The sequence below is a fragment of the Ptychodera flava genome, chromosome 19, assembly GCF_041260155.1.
Source record: "Ptychodera flava strain L36383 chromosome 19, AS_Pfla_20210202, whole genome shotgun sequence".
NCBI classification, from domain to species: domain Eukaryota; kingdom Metazoa; phylum Hemichordata; class Enteropneusta; family Ptychoderidae; genus Ptychodera; species Ptychodera flava.
In genome coordinates, this window is record NC_091946.1 from 19748600 (window position 1) to 19770293 (window position 21694).

General features: G+C 35.9%; 1 protein-coding gene across 1 annotated transcript; it reads left to right on the forward strand.

The window, feature by feature from the left end:
- The first annotated feature begins 190 nt into the window (after window positions 1–190).
- LOC139118820 (sperm axonemal maintenance protein CFAP97D1-like) lies at window positions 191–19513 on the forward strand. The gene is made up of 5 exons (XM_070682302.1): window positions 191–409; window positions 6003–6083; window positions 14729–14847; window positions 15850–16057; window positions 17257–19513. The coding sequence occupies exons 1-5, from the start codon at window positions 317–319 to the stop codon at window positions 17398–17400; spliced, it is 645 nt and encodes a 214-aa protein (XP_070538403.1). The 5' UTR covers window positions 191–316; the 3' UTR covers window positions 17401–19513.
- Window positions 19514–21694: the final 2181 nt, after the last annotated feature.

Sequence of the window (21694 nt, forward strand, 5' to 3'; positions counted from 1 at the left end):
ATCTCGCTTTGTTTCAGTTTTACCTCTAGACAGTTCTCTGTTACAGTAAACAGTTTAGAGATAGGAAAAAATACACCTGTCACATTCATGTTATCGCATTCACTCGACTCTTGTTACAGACAGTGCATAATGGAATCGTCCGACGCGCTTAGATCGTCATGGTGATAAATGTCACGTGGTCAAACAAACCGGGTCAATCGCCGATTATGTTTCCAGCTGCTGATAATTGACAACGAAGGAAGAGAAAGGGCGAACGTGACGTAACTCAAGATTTACAGTTTTCAGGAGCATTTTTACCGAAGATTTCACTTCAAAAATGCACCGTGCCTATCAGTCAATCCTACCCTGTCAGAGTAGGATCCTTCAACAGAGGTGGGACCAAAAATATTACGATGAACATCGGCAGAAGGTGAGACATTGTTCAATGTGGCGGTAGTAATGTGTGCATCAACAAACGCCGCGACGCGCGTTTTGTCCGCTCACTGACTCACGTCGCTATGTGAACGCGTGGCGGGGTAAATTAACAGAAGCCAGGAAGTGACAGTTTCCCCACGACACTGTTTCACATATTCCGGGTTTGTTTTCAGAAAACTCTGTCTTACTGTTCGCAGGGATGCAACCCCAAGAGCGTTTCCCGCTGCGAAATATGCTGACACTCGCTGCGAATAAAATGACCCTCGCGTCTTCAAGTGATTTGTATGCGTGGGGAGTGGGCCGCATTCACATAGCCCGGTATTAGCTTTCTGAAACAAAACAAGTATCCTATAGCGAAGGGCGTTCAAGGCGTACTTTGACACATTCCCCACCCAAATAACACCGTCTTTATTTCGCCAAAACTCTGCCCATCATATATCCACAAGCGATGAGCGCGTCTGTTGGGAACAAACTGTTTCATCTCGCAATGTTTATCTCGTCGCTTCGTGTCATTGTCAATACAATCAAATCATCGTGTGAAAAGATTAAATTTCACGCCGATTATATCGGTAAACATCACATTATCGGTAATTCAACCCCAAGTAATTCTGTTCACCGAACTCGGGTTTATCAGACGGCGATATGTGGGTCTGCTTTTACCCAAATTTCAACCCAAATTACAACTACTGTAGGCAACAATCCGCCAACCAGTCATGGCGACCTGCTTGAGCAATTCGATTTTCTGTGCCATTGAAACGCGGTGACATGGAGACTCCAGTCTGGGGCTACCTACACCTCAACTCTATAACATTTATCTTGTTTCACCACGGTTTCAATGTACTAAAAATCGTTAATTTAACCAGTCGGAAATACGTTGTGAGTACGGTCCTTCCATGGTGGAGAAACGGTGTTTGAAGACGAGAAACCACGAAAAAAATATGTTTATTCTTCCATAAACAAACACAGGTTCAGAGTCAGAGACAAAATGGGATTACGTCCCATTCCGTGGAAAGAGGAACGGGACAAATTTCAGATAAACATCACAGTCTCTACTGGCTATCATCTTTGAGGTTGCCATGCTGTAAAGATTTTTTTGAACAAAACTACAATTGGCACAAGACAATGAAATAATATACCAACAGTAATAAATTGATGTAAACAGTTTTCCAATGGTAATAAAATGTCATAACTGTAATATTTGAAAGATTAAAATTAAAGATAAAAGAAAAAAATCGCTAACAATTCATGACTCTCTGACTGTTGATAATCATACAAATATACATGGCTCATAAATATGCTGAATCATTAATATATCCGACATGTGAAATGAAAATACAACTATCTAAAATCAAAATTCACTGTATGTTTATTTCCATAGTTTCTTGTCATGTTGGAGCAGTGAATGTTTGTAGTTGTACAAATTTGACATTGTAACCAACATTTTGCAATTGACATTTACTGTCATCAATGATGTTGAACAACATTAAAAAGTACCTCAAACATATTTAAAAAATGTCATGAAAGCGCAGCAAATATTAAATCCGTATCAATAATAATATTCTAACTTCAGATATAAACATCTGATAAATCCTTGCCATACAGCTATACGCGCTCAGGCAGCATTGTTTTCATGCCAAGTTATCATGAAATGTACATCAGCTCAGCTGTAACAGCACCCTGCAGCAGATATATTTTGATATAAAATTTGGATTTAACCTACCAAACAATTGAGTCCTTATCGAAAAGAAATGAACATCATGTGTGACAGCTTGGGTAGCTAGGGAGAAACGGACATCAGAAACATGCCGCAATATAACCCTACTGTTAGCGTCACGGAGGGCATATATTAGCTCACGTTTTATTATGATTTTAATTAAGGCCATGAAAAGAGGTCTCACCAAGTTGAAATGTACGGTGGCCCCTACACGCCACGGAACTCTATTACTTTTGAATATAAACTCTAATTTTTCTTGACAATATCTTTAATATTTGTAAGAGATTTTGTTTCTCCAACGCAAACTTTTAATTTTGTATGGGCAACTTTATCTTAACATTATCTTAACTTTAACTTCTCGAAAGTAGTTTTAGTTTTAACCATAAACAAAATATGTTTCTCAAAAGTATTTTTTATTTTGTAAAACAAAAGTAAAAATTTTTCAAGATGACAAACTCCCCTACACGTCATGGAAATTTATTACTTTTGAACATAAACTCATATTTCTTGACAATATATTTAATATTTGTAAGAAATTTTATTTCTTCACAGCAAACTTTTATTTCTGAACGCGGAAACTTTATTTTTGGGGTAAACTGTTTTTAAAAACTTTTAACAAAAAAAACTTTAACTTTTAAAAAATAACTTTAACTTTGAACAAAATATTTGTTTCTCAAAAGCGTTTTTTATTCGAAAAGAAGTAAAAATTGTTCACAGCAAGAGTTTAAGATTTTTGCTGAGCGCGAACTGAGTTACTTAAATGACATAACCTTATGTCTTTAGAGCAGAAAACTTAAATTCTTAAAGAAAAGTTTTGTTTTTCCAAGAGTAAAATTAATTTCTTTATGGAAAAAAGATTTTCTCAGAGCAGCAAATTGAAATACAGAGAATAAAACTTTTTTCTCAATGGCGAGAAATTATTTCTGACGACAACAAAACTAATTCTTCAAGATATATTTTCCACATATGAGTGTGGTTTAAGAATTTGGTAAAACTGAACTGAGAAAGAACGAAAAAGGAAGGATGAAAAAGTCAAACTTACTTTTCTTCAGAGCGAAATTTATTTCTGAGAGGAGAAATATTTCATGTGAGGGCGCAATTACCTATAATGCATAGCAAACTCTTTCTAGCGAGAGTAAACATATTTTTGGGAAGAGTAAAACATTTTTCCGACGAGCAAAACTTTATTTTAACGGCGGCGGAAGTTAAAGTATCCCACCATGCAACACCCAAGTTTGATGACCCAGAGTCTCCGAGACAACCATGACTGACTTCATCGGCGATACAGGCACGCTAGCCCGGCCCAGCTGCAGTACAGTACCTCGAGGTTTTACCTAGGTATTTGGGTCGGACGGTTTGCTGTACTGTACTGCAGCTAGCCTGGCCCTACCCTGCCTGCGTACGATGCTGTGTGTTGGAGCCGTATAACGCCGGGAACACACAGCATCGTACGCAGGGCTATGGGCACGGGCACGCAAACGAGTCAGTCCAACAGTTGCCACTTGTCTGAGTCCTGAAGAATGGTTTTGTGTTTGAGTGATTCGTTGTGCGACGGGATGGACCGCATGGATTCCTTCATTAGCTGTGCATGGGCTGTGTGTTACCGGCGTTATACGGCCTTCCACCACATAACGCCGGTAACACACAGCCCTGCCATCCAGAGCTATTCCTCATCAGTTGCTGTGTTGTGAAATGTTATGTTGTGTGACAGTCATCTTTTCTATAAGCCAGATTCGTAATTGATAGAGTCTTCGACTGAAACTGAACCTGGCCCGCCAGATTTGACCACAGTCGAGCTTGGTTCAAAACAGTAGTTGTGGGTCCACAGCTGTGGTGTTTTCGGACGGGATATGCCTTTTACGGGCTGGTAGACTTTCACGTTTTTGACCCCGCAAACCACACGTACGTGAAAGTCAAAACCAGTCCGCGACTGTGGTCAAATCTGGCGGGCTCGGTTCAGTTTCAGTTTCTATAAATTACGAATCTGGCTTCTCCTCTTAGAAAAGATGAATATCACACACATTGGCTGTGTGTGCTGTGTGTTACCGGTGTTATGTGGTGGGAGACTGTATAACGCCGGTAACACACAGCCCTGCCATGCATAGCCCTGCGTACAGGTCTGTGTGTTCCCGGCGTTATATACGTTAGAGAGTTTAGTTACACGTAATTACGTGTAACTAAACTCTCTAATAACGTATAATAACGCCGGGAACACACAGACCTGTTCGCAGGGCTATGTCATGCAGAGCTATTATGAAGAACCCCAATGCGGTCCCGTCGCACACCGTCTGCCGTCAGGACGAATCACTCAAACATAAAACCGTTCTTCGGGGACTCAGACAAGTGGCAACTGACCCGCTTGCTGCGGATCCGTAGCCCTACGACTCCCTGTGCTGGTTAACATAACCAGCACAGGGAATGGTAGGGCTATGGATCAGCAGCAACTGACCCGCGTGCCCGTAGCCCTGTGTACGATGTTGTGAGTTCCCGGCGTTATACGGCCCCAACACACAGCATCGTACGCAGGCAGGGTAGGGCCGGGCAGGCGTGCCCGTACCGCCGATGAAGTCAGTCATGGTTGTCTCGGAGAGCAGATCGTCCATGTAGCCGACATGAACACGAACTGTCTGATACCGGCTACCAACTCGGAGACTCTGGTTCATCAAACTTGGGTGTTGCATGGTGGGATACTTTAACTTCCGCCGCCGTTAAATTAGTTTTGCTCGTCGGAAAAATTGTTTACTCTTCCCAAAAATATGTTTACTCTCTCTAGAAAGAGTTTGCTGTGCATTATAGGTAATTGCGCCCTCACATGAAAGATTTCTCCTCTCAGAAATAAATTTCGCTCTGAAGAAAAGCAAGTTTGACTTTTTCATCCCTTTTTCGTTCTCTCTCAGTTAGTTTTACAAAATTCTTAAACCACACTCATATGTGGAAAATATATCTTGAAGGAATTAGTTTTGTTGTCTTCAGAAAATAATTTCTCTCCATTGAGAAAAAAAATTTATTCACTATATTTCAATTTGCTGCTCTGAGAAAATCTTTTTTCCATAAAGAAATTAATTTTACTCTTGAAAAATAAAACTTTTCTTTAAGAATTTAAGTTTTCTGCTCTAAGGACATAAGGTTATGTCATTTAAGTAACTCAGTTCGCGCTCAGCAAATATCTTAAACTCTTGCTGTGAACAATTTTTACTTCTTTTCGAATAAAAAACGTTTTTGAGAAACAAATATTTTGTTCAAAGTTAATGTTAATTTTTAAAAGTTAAAGTGTTTTTGTTAAAAGTTTTTAAAAACAGTTTACCCCAAAATAAAGTTTCTGCGTTCAGAAATAAAAGTTTGCTGTGAAGAAATAAAATTTCTTACAAATATTAAATATATTGCCAAGAAATATGAGTTTATGTTCAAAAGTAATAAATTTCCATGACGTGTAGGGGAGTCTGTTATCTTGAAAAAAATTTACGTTTGTTTTGTTTTACAAAATAAAAAATACTTTTGAGAAACATATTTTCTTTATTGTTAAAACTAAAGCTACTTTCGAGAAGTTAAAGTTAAGATAATGTTAAGATAAAGTTGCCCGTACAAAATTAAAAGTTTGCGGTGGATAAATAAAATCTCTCACAAATATAAAGATATTGTCAAGAAAAATTAGAGTTTATATTAAAAAGTAATAGAGTTCCGTGGCGTGTAGGGGCCACCGTTGAAATGAGAATTTTAGAAAATGAAATCCGAGCGAAGCCAAAACACATGCCCGCTTTTCTTCAGGGCTGTAGCATAAGAAAATCCACAACATCTGGTTTTTGTTCCAGTCAACACCCTGGATTATTCAGAATTAATTTTATTTTTTTATTTGTTTGTCTCTTTCCTTACGCAGGTTAAGGAGGCCCAACCTATGGTTGATACAAAAGCACCAAAGACATACGTACATCTGCATTTAAAACTTAAGAAATTACAGGTAAGTCCCTCCAAAATTATGTCTCCTGAAATGTATGTTATAAGTATACATGTAATATACAAACCACTCTTCTCTGTTCAAACCATCCAGCTGTGTTTTTCTTATTCAGTCAAAATAAACTGACTTGCTGATTCTAGATTACTGGTACATGTAGCATATTTTGTCATGCTCATTCTTAACCGCTGTTATCCAGTGTGAATGTACAAGATAATCCTCTATATGAATTATATATATTGCCATGTGGTACACTGTTCAGAAAGGCTGTTGACATAGGAAGGTTAAAACGAACATAATGCTCAGATGCACTCTGGTATTTCACACACTAGATCATGACAAGTTGAGAAAAACAACAATATAATATTTTCTGTGAAAGATCAATAATTTTCATGTGTTAAGTGATGAGAAAATTCTTTCCCAAGCGTTTCCTCAAAATTTTTTGTTTTTTTACTAATTTTATGGTCTTTAAAGATCTATTTTCTTCATCTGTTTTTTTTCTGTGTATGTATACTTTAACCATGGAAAGAATTCAAATTTTGAGTATTCAAATTTAAAAGTTTTGATGTGCTGTCAATCATCTTAGTTTGCCTTTGGTCGTCCATTGCACTTGACATTATTAATGCACTTGGCATTTAAAACATCATTCCAGAGGACAAACCATATGCAATATGAGATTTTTAGAGAACTAGAATCAGTTTCTGTAAAATATTCCTGATTTTCCCTGTATCCTTGCAAGTATGATAGTAGTTTACAAAAGTTATTAGAGTAAAAACAAGTCACGGTATTCTGCATTTTGAAGTCTTAGATTTTCCGAGTCCACATGTAGTTTACAAGTATCACCTGTATGGAGAGAATTCAAACAAGTTGAACAGTATGAAGGGAACGATTTTGAGTGTCTAGCTTTGAAGGTCACAACGACTTAGAATATGCGACCAGTGCACCTTTTATCACAGTTGTTTGCTCATGCATAGTTGTCCAAGCCTTTGTGTCGACTGTAATGGCGTATGTATGGGTGGGATGTCGAGTGTCACGTCACAACCATTGGAGTGTAAAATTTCAACGCTGACAAGTCATTCCAGAGTCGGAAAACCGACACTTGAAAAATTTCAGTATGAAAGGTTTCATGAATTCAATACTGACTTCAACTAGGAACTCAAGACATTAATGTGGTGCATGCTTTACCAACACTTACAGATTGTTGCCTGGGTCAGATGACTTTGAAGTCTAAATCCTACTCCATGTTGATCAGTGACCTATGTCCATTTCATTGTTACTTAGCAATGCACAACACATATTTCTAACAGAATACCGTGGCGTTTATTATGTTGCAAGAAAAAAAAACTACAAGCAATACAGTCCCCGCAGTCAAACTATTACAAACTTAATTTATTTCCGTATTGTTATATCTTTCACTGGTTTCCACTTGACAAGCAAAGCGCACTTGTACTGCTGTGTACACTGTTGTCAAACCGGACATAAAAAGGTATTGTTAGTACCCAGTTCACAGTCCATCTGCAGTGGTCAAGACAATTGGGTTGTCCGCTATGCTCTACATAAAAACTTTTCTGTGAAGAGCCACTGTTGTGAGACGTCTTCATTTCTGTTTTGCCTGGACCTGAAGTTACGATTATCAGAGGTCATAATATCACCCATTCTGAAATCCACATGCTTAACAACCACCTTCAAAAGGGGTAAAATGTCCGGTAGGGTAGAACGCGCCTCGGGGACAGATATTTGGACTCTCAAACTTTTACAATTCTTTTCTGATCTACCGCTTGTGGGAGTTCAATTTAAAGCTCTTGGTGATAGAAAACTTTTTACCTGCTTAGTTTTTTGAAAATTCAGAAATTTTATTTTTTTCCATAAAGTTAACACAGGAATGACGGCCATTTTGAATTTTAAATATTTGTAAATCTTGGGTTATTTATTTCTGTAGTACCAAAATTTGCACGGTGATCCCCGACTTTCATTCATGACTTTGAAAGAGAATAGTTGATTCTTCGAGGAAAGTTTGAGCAAAAGTCGAAGTCTTTCACTTAATACAGCCATGATTGTCATCAGAGTATCTTAAGAGTCAAATTCACCTTGCAAGTATATCTGTTCTGCATATCAGACCAGTGAGATGTCGTTTTATCAGCAGCAGGTAGAGAAATTATTTTTACTGAAAGATATAGTCTAATTAAAATATTTTGTCAATTATCATTGGGTGAATGACATCACCATGGCAACCCTCATTAATTTTCCTCAGGTGTTGTCAAGCAGATTCTAAACAACAACGTTATTGGTTTAAAGTGTATTTTATTACGGTATTACTGGTATTACGGGAATAAAACTAGCCAGAGATTTGCTTAAAATTACATTCTTATAACATAATAAAAATGTCAGACTTTTGGAAATGAGCAGTGCAATTCAACGTTTAGAGATATCAGTTGAGATTACATGTTGAATTTGTTTGTCTGAACTAAACATTGTCTTGTCTATTGCTTGGAGACACAGCTCAGCTTCCAATCCATGTGTTAATTTTTACATCATACAGATAAACCTTGGTAATATTAATTCATTTCCAGCCATATAGAGAATTCACACTTCCCAGAATTCTAAAGAGTTACAGAACTTTAAATGAAAATAAATCCTGCGATCTTTTGCTGATATGGGAAAAGGTTTCATGATAATATATCTTTAATCTATGCAGATACCGGGTCTTAAAGTAACCTTTGACCCAAGAGTTCATTTCAGGATGTTATAGCCTAGTTTCACCTTCTTTTTGCCAGAGACCATTCAATTATGGTAAACTAAAGCCTGATGGACAGAAATCAAATTACCGTCAGCCAAACATGAATGCATTGATCCTGAGATGTGATGTCTTATACAGCCCAGGGCTCTGCTCTCTTGAAATTTAAGTTATCGTATTCTCACTGGATGAGATGGCTTTCTTCAGGTTCAAGTGTAATATACCAGCAGGATATCAATGTAAGTTATAAGTTATAAGTAGAGGATGATGAATAACATTCAGGAGTGACAGACTGACCACAAAGCAAATGCAAAAAATGCCATTTAGAGTTTATCACTCTGCTATCTGTAACCTACAGACCCCAGCAAAAACTGGGCACTGCATGTACTATCATAGATAGTAAAGGACTGCCCCTTATACTGTCTATGGTACTATGCATTGATAGCCCATTACAACAGTCATGAAAGATATCTTCAAATTCAACATCTGTAGGGCAGTGTGTGAATGTTTGATAAATCTGGATGAAATAACTAAGGCTGCACTACATTCTGAAAAAAAGAAAGAAAAATGTTTATCTGTGTTGAACACCAATGCAGAAATGCTCATACATGTATAATCATGTACCCTCAGAATTTTTTTATCAAGATCTGTAACTAAGGAGAATTATCAAACTGAAGGATCTATTGCGTAAATTGGACAGTGTCACAGTACATGATAGATACAGCAAATCTACAAGATAAGATTAAACATTATTAAGCCTTTTAGAGTCACGTGAGTCTGATATTTAAATTGCATAAAATTTTGTAAAAGAAAACTAGAAGTATTCAGTCAGTCATGAAGTATCACTTTAAGAAGCTACGATGAAGAGCTCTTGATTATTTTCAGTGAGTTAAAAGGTTTAATTGAGGCTGAAATTAAACCATGTATTTACTTAATGAATATTTCCTGGTATTTAACTTGTCAAATGTTCAAATGGACAATTTTGCTAAGTAATTTGTCATTTGCAGGAGTGGGAAATGGATATTTATTTTTCCTTTCTGTAGTAGTAGGTGTTTGGTTTGAAGTGTTCTGTCATGTGTAAATGATACAACTACCTGTTGATTTATGTAACCATGGAAACAAATATTTCTGACTTTCCTTTGACCAAACTGGAAAGGACATTTTGCTTGTACTAATGATCTGATAAACATTCCTGTTGAATATTGCTCAAAGGAATTTATTTTTGCAATTTTTATCCAATTACTAGTTCAAATTCAAGAAATTTAATCCTATAAGTAAGTTCATGGATGAGCAGAATATTCAGTGGCACTTGGTTGCATCTGTGAGCAGTGTGATTAGTAAAATAATAAATTGCAGTTAGAATTGAGTACCTCCGTAACGAGATATGTATGTTTCAGTATGTATGTTTCTTCAATGGAAATTAATATGTGCAATGCTGAAATGTAAAAACCATTACTGTAATGGTGATGGAAATGAACACTGCTTTTCTCAAGGCTACTTTTAGCTCAGCCATACTTATGAAATTTATTGTTGAACAGAAAAAAAAAGCTAGTGGTTGGGAAATCAAGTTAGCCATAATGGAATGTGATTTCATTATAATGTGGAATATGATTTCCTCGCCTGATCTTGAAATCAACAAGTTTTGATGGAAATGATTGAGAATTCCTTTGAGCAGTCCAGAACGTGATTGATTGCACAGAGTGGGAAAACAAACACCGACAACATAAACCGAGGAGGTAATTGAAACTCGAAACCATGGCATTCATACGGCAATTGGCATTACAGTGTTAATATATCACAGTGAGAGCCTTTCAGAGAGTATAATTTGTATGCTCAGTATTCCTTGTCTGGGTCAGTTTAGATTTTTATCGATGAAATATGCACTATCCACTTTGATAGGTTCCTATATACCATATCAGTTACCTTATTTGATGTGTCTCTGACAGATGCTGTACTCAAAACAATTACAGTGGTGGTCTGTTGCCAGGGCAACCAATGATGTAGGAAGTCAAGTATAAGATTGCAAACCCTTGTAGCTTTCATCGTTTCTGTAGAAAAATGGTTTGAATAAATGTGTTTTGTGGATTTGCTAATGAGAATGGCATATATCAACTTCTGCTTTGGGTCAATTTTTGCAGTAACTTCTTCCTCTAAAAATAAAATTTAAAAAATCTTGTTTAATAGAGGTATAATGTTTCTCAGCTAATTTTATTTCTCGTTTTAAAAATGTTTGGCCTGGCAAAAATCTCAGCAAGAAGGAATATTTCTAAAAAGTTATAATATTCCCAAGTCACTGGAATCACCCTTCACACAAACCTATCAAGAACTGTCATGGTTGCCCATCACACCATCTTTGTCCAACAGTGAAGAATATAGTACAGACACTCAAATATTCCACTACCGCATTTCATGTGCCTGCTTAGCAGACCAAAATATTTTACTCAGGAAATTGAAAGTATTTACCATATTTTAGGTGGAGCATTTGAAAAGGATAACATATAGCTATAGACATATGCTACATGTTCACAACACTGTAGATAGTTCATTATTGATGTACAATACCTACAGTGCACGACTCGCCAACTTGACTAAATTCACAGTCAACAGACACAAATAAGAATAAGTCCAACAACATCTACTCAACATCAATAATTAATAAAATGAAATAATTAAAATAAAATTAATAAATTAATAATTCAAAGTAGTTATGTCACAGTCCTGCAAAATTCCAAACAGTTTGGCCGATGTAGGGCAGATTGGATGAAACCATGTATGAATAAATATTTTACAATCATGCATCTGTTACCATGGCAATGGTTAAACAGAAATAAATAAAAGATGTAAGCATTATCAAAACAAATATCTATTTAGTGAGTTTGTGTGTATATATTTTGAATTATTTAGCACTAGTAGATATAATGTAACCTGTGACACATGACCGTTGACTGTGAATATGTTTGTTGTTGATATGGTCCATTCATAAGAAGTTTTGATGGCAAGTACGGTAATCCACCTTCCAATCTGTTGTTTTTCGCCTGTGTCAGTTTGTAATTGAAGATTTTATAAGTACCCACAACTAGCCACAAGATGCCAGAATTTCTAAACAAGTTAAAAATTTTGAACTCCACATTGCCTTAACTACCCTGTAAAACTTTGTATTCCTTGTCTCGTTGTGCCATGTAGCATGCATTTAATACTCTGTAGTGAGTATTAATTGAAATGAATGAAAAATAAAGATTCAATACTTAATAAAATCCATGTCAATTAAAAAGCTAATGAGGATTTAGTAGGTGCAGGATGAGCGGATTTCAATTGTTGATTGGAAATAAATTCAGCAGCGACAGTAATTTGATTAATTCTTATTTATTTCTTACAGAATTTCCTCATCAGTCAACTTTCCTAAGAAAGAAAAAAAAAAAGCAAAGCTTTCAGTTTAAAACATAAAGCAAAGCAGAGCATTTTGTGTATGAACTGAATTGGTTACACAAAATTTAGACGACACTTCACAGCAAATATGATTTACGCACAGGCTAATGCAATGTTATATGAAGCAATTTCAGTGTTGATTTCACAATCTGAATTCTCTTCTATATCCTTCATTTCTTTGTATCAAAATTAATTAAATCGAGTGGTTTATATTCAACGAAACTGACATCATCCAGTTACTGTGTTTCTATAATTTATTGGAAGCTTTATCTCCCCCGCATTAGTTGGGCATTTTTCAATAATCTACATCTGTCGTACTCAGACACACAGATTTATCAAATATGTTGACAAAGACTACAGATAAACAAACGAACAATTTGATTTGCCTTGTCTTATTTTCACAGTTTTTAAAAAAACCACACCAACATGTACGTGTTCATTGCATAGTAAACGCTCTCCATGGCAACAGGAAAATTGTTTTGTTAATTCTGCTGAAAATTCGTAAATTCATCATGATAGTTAAGCGACTCATAAAAATATTCACACTTGTAGCATGACATTTATGACATAAAACTTGTAAATATGATTAATTACTTCACATACACAAAGATGATGGTTTATAAGTCAAGTAGTGATGTATTGAACTCCTGTATATTCCACTCTGCGAATAATACCATATGGTTGATATTTTTATCTTTCCAAGAAGCAAATATTATTGTGGTCAACTATCTCTAGAGTATAATTTAATTCCAAGTGAACCAGGGTTGTATTTCATTGACTGACTATACCTTACTGACTATACCTTGGTATATCCCCATTCTTTTCAATTTAGGGTTGGTGAATCCATCTACAGAGAAACAGGGGTGAGAGCAAGGGGTTTAATTTTGTTTTCATGTTGCAGTTCAGCAGTTGTGAAAAACTTACAATATTTAATGTGCAGCACTACATTGCTTTTGGTGCTTCAATGTGGCAGATGTCAGGTGAATATTGTGAGTTTGGATCTGTACACTGTAAAACTGTGATGGGATTATGTCTTGCTGTATTCTTTATGAACTTTCATTGTCAGTTGTTCTTTTGTACATGTTTGGTCACAGTTTGCTGAAAACGAGATGTCGCAAAAGCAGGATTAGAATACTCTGTCACATGGATGGTAGATACATTTGAATATCAATACTTGATTGAACACTCAGTGTCAGTTGTGTCATTTGAATTACTATCCATTGATTGCCGGATCACTAAAATATCAATAGACGCATCATCCGTCCGTAGATCTGTAAATAATTAAAAACATGTTAGACCAAAATAAAATAATCTCATCTGAATAATTTTGAAACAAAAACACATGAAAAGACATCAAATCATACATGAAATGTAGCTTTATTACTCTGACATATTTGCGGTATTTAGAGCTGTTTGTAAAATGAACTCTTTCTGAAACCCGATATGTGAAATGTTGGTGGTCATCATAGATGCAGCTTTTGTGGGGTTGCCATGGCAACAGGCATGTTCATCTCCGGTTTCCATGATAATAGTACTTGCAGTTACCTGTCTTGATATGCATCTTGCTGTGAAATCCATCAAAGATTTAAAGACCGAAATGTGACATCCCTACCAAATAGACTACGCTAAACATGTGTCTGAATTTTTTTTTTCTTTGGTCAAGTCAACAGGCACTGTTATGTAAATACTTTTGATTCCGGCCAGTTGATCAAAAATTCTCATTTCCGCACTCAGAGCAGGCAACAATGCAGTGAGTGAAATTACAGTGCAAAGCTAAACTGAGGAAGGAAGCAATTTTCCTGTTGAGGATCTTGAATAGAGAAAATCATAAAAAATGAAATGTGGCGTAGATTGATGCTTTCTGCAGTCTGGCTCATTCAGATGGTTTATTTTGTGTAATCTTATGTTATTTTCAGAGGAAATTAACTCTCAGCATTGTCATGTTTGGAAAAAGACCATTACAGAGGCTTTTGAATTTGAGACAAATACAGAGTGATTATTTCAAAGGGCGTATCAGAATCTGATCTGTGAATTTGTCAGTGCTTAGAGTGAGAATCAAGCTGGTAGCTCTTGGCAACAGAAATTAAACAGTTTTGCTGTGTACTTCTCACCTGATTTCTCCCAATCAGTTACCACTACAACACCACATTTCATCAAGAGTACATGTATGCGCCATTGAAAATATCTTCCACAGATTCTATGTAATTTGTTTTGTCATCTTTCCAATGCCAATCATCAAATAGTCTGAGGTCTGTACTGTATTCATTGTGAACTTTCATTTCTTGACATGTCTGATGATTATAATCCAGACGATTGAACAAAATTCCGATCGATATAAAACAGCTTTAAGTAGTGTTATTATAAAGTGTATACTAAAAAAACAGTGGTATGAAATTTTCTGTATTAGACAATTTCAGGTGTCCACTTGGCAGTCCTAATATCAGTTATTTATTTGTTTATTTATTGATATCATTTATTTTTTATCTTGCAGTTGGAAGAAGAGAGACTAGCCACCATAGAACGTGACAACAGAATTCTTCTAGAAAAGATGTCTATCATTATGAGAACAAGAGGCAGAGTTGACAATAGAAATATCTACGACTACAAAAGGTAGATTTCATTTTCCAAATTTTTTCAAACTGTCATATTTCATTGCATCCTAATACTGTATCCTCATTAAAGTGAAAAAAAAAAATAATATGTAAATAATTGGAAAAGAAATTGCAGGGATTGGCTCCATCTTGACCTTTGCTGGTTCATTGCTGTCATGTCTACAGCAAAATGAGAATAGCAGAGAACAGCATTCTTGTAGTACTGTTGCCTCTTTCAAACGTAGAGAACTAACAGAGCCATTAAAGGTATACTGTCACCTGTTCCAATTTTGCCACAGTTACCATGGAAAGAGATAATCTAACCAATCACAGATTTTAAGCGGGTGGCCGCTTTTTAAAAACAGCACCCTCACATGGGCATTTTGAATACCAAGGAACGCCCCTTTGACCATATATGGGCATATTTAGATTACAGGTGACTGTATACCTTTAACTTTCCACATCTGACATAAGCAGAGATCTGTGAGTTTCAGCATCTGTGATGTAAGTCAAGTTCATTCAGTGTATGTTTTTAGAAATACAGCCCTGGCAACCATAAACCAGTCACAGACAGAAACACATACACACACACACACATAGTCACACATACATATAGGACACACTGATTATCAAACCTTCACAGTAAGGCAGTATACGATTCTTAATTATTTTATTTCAGACTTATTAAGAAAATTGTCTATATACAGTAAAAAATAAACAAAGACAGCCACTAAAACACAGGACGACATGCAAAATTAGGTAAAACAAACATGGTTTTATAGAGGTATAAAAACACATTAAATTGCTAAAAACTCCTCAACAGTACATCGGAGATCACCAATGACATTGTAACCCAGTCAAAGACATGTCAGATGCGCATTGCGCTTGTAACAACTGATTTTCACATCGTTACAGCTGAGTAAAAAAACAATAATCAGCCACTTGATCATCAGTCTTTGACACTTTGACAATACGGACTTGTTTTTAATCACGCTAATATTTTTCTCTTTTATTCTCACAGTTTGAACCGTGAGAAGAGACAGAGAGAACTCCTCCGCGTCACCAAGGAAAATCAAGAAATCCTGAAAAGAATCATGGCCAGGGAACCTGAATATAATCATCTCAAATGGCAGCAGGAATGGGATGAAAATGAGCAGTTCATGGATAACATCGCCCGGTATCCCAGAAACTGGTGGGAACTCATGCAACAGGAGAAGGAAAAGAATAGGGTGAGTTACCCCTTTTCAGTATCAAAGTTTGGTATGTCCCATTATTTGCAATGGGATGGGTGGACCCATAGATGGGAAAATGGGGATGATAGGGTTGAAGACACGTCACCTGTTATTGTAAGCTCTTTTTAACTTATTTCAACACCAGTGGCTAGTATTTGGCCATGTAGTTCTGTGCAGATCACACTGAATCAAGAATTAAGTAAACTTGTGGCATTTCTGAAGAAGTTGGTTTTTCAAAATCCCAGAAAATTTCTGCTTCAAAAGGTCAAACATTTACCTCAGACAATATCGTAAACTGTGCTAGGGAGTATGGTTATATGCAATAATTTGAACTGAGTTAGGGAGTAGAGGAACAGACAACATTGAGTAAACTCAGAGAGTGCGTAAAGAAAATATAGTAAACTGAGCTAGGGAGCATGGGTACAGACAACATTGTGAAACGAGCTATGGAATGCCGGTAAAGACAATATTGTAAACTCAGCTAGGGTGTATGAGTAAAGACAATATTGTAAAATGAGCTAGGGAGTATGGGTGCATTTGAAAAGTAGTGAATGTCATTGCGTAGTGTAGTGCGCCGTTCACCGTGTGAACCGTGTACAATATTGTCTGTCAGTATGGCAGCAGTTAACCTGATAAGCGAATCTGCTAAAAAATCAGAAATTTGTGAAACCTCCAGTTATAAGGATTTCACTCGAAATCATCAAGTTTTAATGATTTTATCCTTTGTGCACATACTCATAATGTCAAACTTTCGACCTTCAACATATAAATTATATAAAGGTCATGTTTAAAAAAATGTTGCAAAGAGAAATGTGATTTTAAGATGGTAATTTGGTACATTCTTTTCCACACTGAATATCATTAAAAATTTGTTATAGTTATCTCTAGATTTTTCGGTGTATTTTACTTGACCTTCAAACAATTCCAGGATTTCTACACTCTGGGAAAGTCATACTCCTGGAACATGCTAGAAAGTGATCCAGTGTCAAAACAAGATAGAAATTAAATTTTCCATGGAAGATTTCCAAATATCTGCTGCACAAAACCTCTGGAAAACAGCCATTTTTTGGTCTAAAGACAATTCCTTGCCAAAAATTCACCCGAACAGCTTACGTTTCCGTGTGTACGGACTGCTAAGCCCAACTTTTAAAATATGTTCAAAGTGCTGACCTGTTGTATTTCACCGTTAATTGCAGAAAGAAAAACAGAAGCAGAAGAAAGCAGAAAGGGAAAAGAAAGAAGAAGAAGAAGCCAAGAAAGAAGAGGAAGAAGAAGACAAGAAAGAGTGGACAGAGCTCAAGGAAGGACACGATGAAGATGAGCAGGAGGCAGCTGAATAATGCATTTTACAACATTGTTGCAAAACGTTGCCTTATATGGTCATCTCATTACTATTCAAATTTATGTATTAAAATTCCTCCATATGCGGACATATTTTGTTTTGACTATTTGGCGCAGTGTCTGTTGATATTATTTGGCGAAACCAACGCAATGACCATGTATATTTTGTTGTAACCTTACATGGTCAAGCAATTACTGTATATGGTAATTTACAATTTGGTCATTTGCATAGTGTCTTCAATCTTATGTTGTTACCAGAAAGCAGCTTGTCTGAATTACCAATAAACTTCTTTAAGTACGTGCTATATACTTAATTACAAGATCAGACTGCTTTTTTCTGTATAAAAGTGAATTTTGATTAAAAAAAATAAAATATCAGCAGCTGTATCTTTAGAAAAAAAGGAAATTAACGATGACTATGCATTAGGAATATAAACTGTATAATATCAGTTTTCATTTTTGTTTGAAAACATTTCTTGAATTCTATGAGCCATCTAGCCAGCAGCGACCAGAATTTTCTTTTAATACCCTGTACAACTTTCATGGAAAGAAATTTCAATGAAAGATATGGGTGTTAATGTATGCTAAAATGGTTGGCTATATTCAAATGACAAGGATTGTAAATAGAAGTGGCACTTTCTGGATTATTCCATTTGTTATGGAAGACTAATCCATTTTTTACTACAAATGGGGGGGAAGGGTATTTAACATTGAAAGGAGAGGAGAATGCATAAAAATAGTAGAATTCCTGACCAAATGGAATGGTTTTAAGTGGCAATTTCACTGTAGGTCTGATACATGATTCAAGTTGCCAAAATTTGTATATTTGTTTGAAAAAAATATGTATAAATTTGATACCGATAAGACTCAGTTTTGACATTTTTAGGAATTTTAAAAAAACTGCCTCCTTTAAGACATGTATGATATTCCTTTACAAGTGATGTAGTTTGTCAGGTCAGGTGGTTTATTTTCACTCTTCAAATAATCGCCAACTTTCTTCTGTATTACCATTTCCTGAAGTCTCTGCAATGCTAGAACACACTACCAAATTTTAAACCCAAATTCTCTTTGTTTTTTTGTTTAAAATAAATCACAAAACTTGTATTTTTTTATCTAAAATCAAGCAACATGTTTCCCAAAATATAGCTTATCAGGTTTGGAGAGTTGATGTTATCACATTGTTCAGGTTTCTCCATTCAGTAGAAAAAATTAGAGTGATCTGTTTTTGCCGACTTCGATTTGCCCTGATAACCACAAGCATGCTTCATTTTTCTCATTTATGAGAAGGGCAATAAAAGTGGCGATAGAAATGTATGAAATTTTTGTGATTGTTGATTTTATAGATGAAAAGAAATCATTATATCAACTCTTTGATTTGTTCATTTCGATTTCCGTTTTATGCAGACCCAAGCAGTAGGTTGACATCAACACAGTCTTGGAGCTCTGTGACCTTTGACCCTGTCTGAAGGTCAACACCATTAAACTTTTAATGCTGTACAGTTATCGTGTCACCATTTCCATCACAACCCGCACACCCGCCATTTCCATGTACAAAGATCCATCCAACCTGTTAAAAGATTGCATGTGTAGCAAAGTTAGGTCGCAAAAAAGTGTTTAAAAATTTATAACTGATGCATCAAGATTCTGATCAATTCATGATAGTAACAATTGACATGACCCAAGTATCTGATATAGTCTTGGTTGATCTGGCCATGAAAGGTCAGAGGTCAAGGGTCAAACTTGGGGCAACCAAATTCTGTGACAAATAAATAAGGTTGTAAACATTAAACAAAGACACTTAGGCAACTCTTCCAATACAGGCAAAAAAATTGAGTTGTATATATAATTTATGAAAACACTCCTCCCTACAATGATACAAGGTCTACTGAAAAAATGTGAGAAAAAGAATTACTGAATTGATGCAAGGCTTTTTCTATCATCAAACAGATACAAATTGGCAAGTGTGCAAATGTACTTCCAACTTTTTTTTTACCTTCTTCCAACATTGATATCACACAAACTTGGCAGTCACTGTATTTTAGATATTTTGTGTTTTTTTTTAAACCTAGGTCTGATAAATTATCCACTTTCGAAATAAAAATGTGAAATGCTCGTCGTGTCTGTATGTCTTACTTTCTGCCTTTTAAACTGAAATATTTAAATGCATATGTGACAAGTTGTTGCTCTGGAACAAATTCCTCTGAAAATGATGAATTCAACATTTTGGTTTTCATAGATACTTTAAATGAACTCTGTTATGAAAATTTGTCATCTCACTTTGATATCTCCAAGGAGGAAAATAAAATAGTTGATTCGGGGATTGGGCAATGGATTTTGTTAACTTCTGTCATTTTACTGAAAACCAGTCACCAAACTTTGAAGATCTGTTTGCTCTCATCCCTCATAGCAACCAGCATCAAACCTGACTTATTGTCATTTTACTCGAAACCTAAGGATTGGTACATTTTCATAGCAACCAGTATACAACCAGACCATGGACACTTGAGTGTTTTGAATGTAAAGTTACTGTTCAAGAACTTAATTCTTCAATTGATTTTTCCCTCGCTCTTCATGTAATCATGAGTCAATTGCTGTGAAGCACAGATACATAGGTGTTCATGTACTTGAAAATCATATTCCAACCTCAGGCGTACTCGGAATTTTGTACTTTTAGACCCATTTTTCATAAACAGGTAAGAAAAGGGAAAAATCAATCGGCAGTTGATCAAAGCACATTTTTGCATGTTACACAGAAGCACTGAGTAGGTTCCAGAAAACCAGCAGAAACAAAATCTTTTTGCAATGCGAATGAACAACGCCCTCAACGGTAGCTGTGATTCAAGCGTTGGCGGCGCTCTCCACTGACTAGACGCCAAGTTTATCCCACATAGTAATGTTGGCAAGAGCAAACACCACTGGATAGGGGTAATTCAGGTATTTTACCAGAAAATCAGGCCTGAAAGCCTTGAACAAAAAAAGCCATGAATCACTGATAAGCTACATCAATTTCAAGTAAAAAAAATCATTGAATTACCTGTATGCATTTGGAACAAACTACTTACAATAGTTTTGGTGCATGTTTTAGCAGACTTTTAAGCAATGTACTTTCATTTCCCACATATTGCAGTGACTCTCTTGATAATCAAATTGAACTACATGCCAGCTCAATTGAACTGTGAAATCTTAAACAGAACTACTTACTATATTTATTCACACAATAAAGTTGGTGTATGATGAACAGATTACTTACTTTGGAATTATTCAAAATTATAAAGCTTTAGATTGTGCTAGTTCCTACTGATAGGACACACTAACATCCCTCTACTTGGTGACAATGCATCAGTTGCAGTAAACCATTAGAATCTGTGTGGAATGTAGTCTCAGTTACCCAGACTGCACTTCAGGGCTCTCGCAAGATGTGAGCCCCGCAGAGCAGTCTGGGTAATGGGAGACTGGACAGAATGTACCTTGAATACAGGTATTCAGATTCTCAAACATTAACAATACCTTTTAGTCTACCAACTGTGAGGGCTCATTTTGAAGCTCATTGAGTGATGAAATTTTTCACTGGCTTAGTTTTGAAAATCAAAACTTTAAATTTTTCCCCATAGTGTTATCAAACGGATGGCGGCCATTTTGAATTTAACAATCATCAAAATTTACGGTATTTGTTTCCAAAGTACCAAACTTTGAGTGGTGACTCCCAATTTTCATTCTTGATTTTGAACAATGGTTGAAAGTTTCCTTGAGGAATCTTCCAGCAAAATGCACACACCACCACTAAACATATCTGACAATCAGACAGCATTGTACGACAAACAACAAACTCACAAATACATGCTTTGAATAATCATTTATTGCCATCAAAAATACTCAACCAATTCAGTGTATAAAATGAGTACTTTAAAAATGTAAAAACATTTTTTTTTCATCTAAATTTTCTTCACCAAATCAAGTTAAACACTGGAAAATCCTTGGATAAAACCTGATAAAATTTTACCACATATTTTAAGGGAACAACAATAAAGATGTTCAGAAAATCAAAGATTGTTCATTAATTTTTCAAGATGGCAAGCTGCAGAATTGAAAGCTGAAAGACTTCTTTCACAGACCACACACCAAAATTCAGGGTAAACACTGTACACCTCAGACATTGAAGGAAAACTTGCTTTGTACAGAACAAAGATCAAAACCAGATTTTCCATAACACCAACATGGGTGATGTTTTGTAGCCTTCAAAGGACTGACATGAGAACTTCTATGCATTTTATGTCTGGATATTTGTATATATGT

What these genes read in the sequence shown, in the direction of transcription:
- LOC139118820 (XM_070682302.1), top strand. Translation starts at nt 317, where the DNA reads ATGCACCGTGCCTATCAGTCAATCCTACCCTGTCAGAGTAGGATCCTT. An exon ending in AATATCTACGACTACAAAAG is followed by an intron (nt 14,848 to 15,849) that starts GTAGATTTCATT and finishes TTATTCTCACAG; the next exon opens with TTTGAACCGTGAGAAGAGAC. An exon ending in AGGAGAAGGAAAAGAATAGG is followed by an intron (nt 16,058 to 17,256) that starts GTGAGTTACCCC and finishes CGTTAATTGCAG; the next exon opens with AAAGAAAAACAGAAGCAGAA.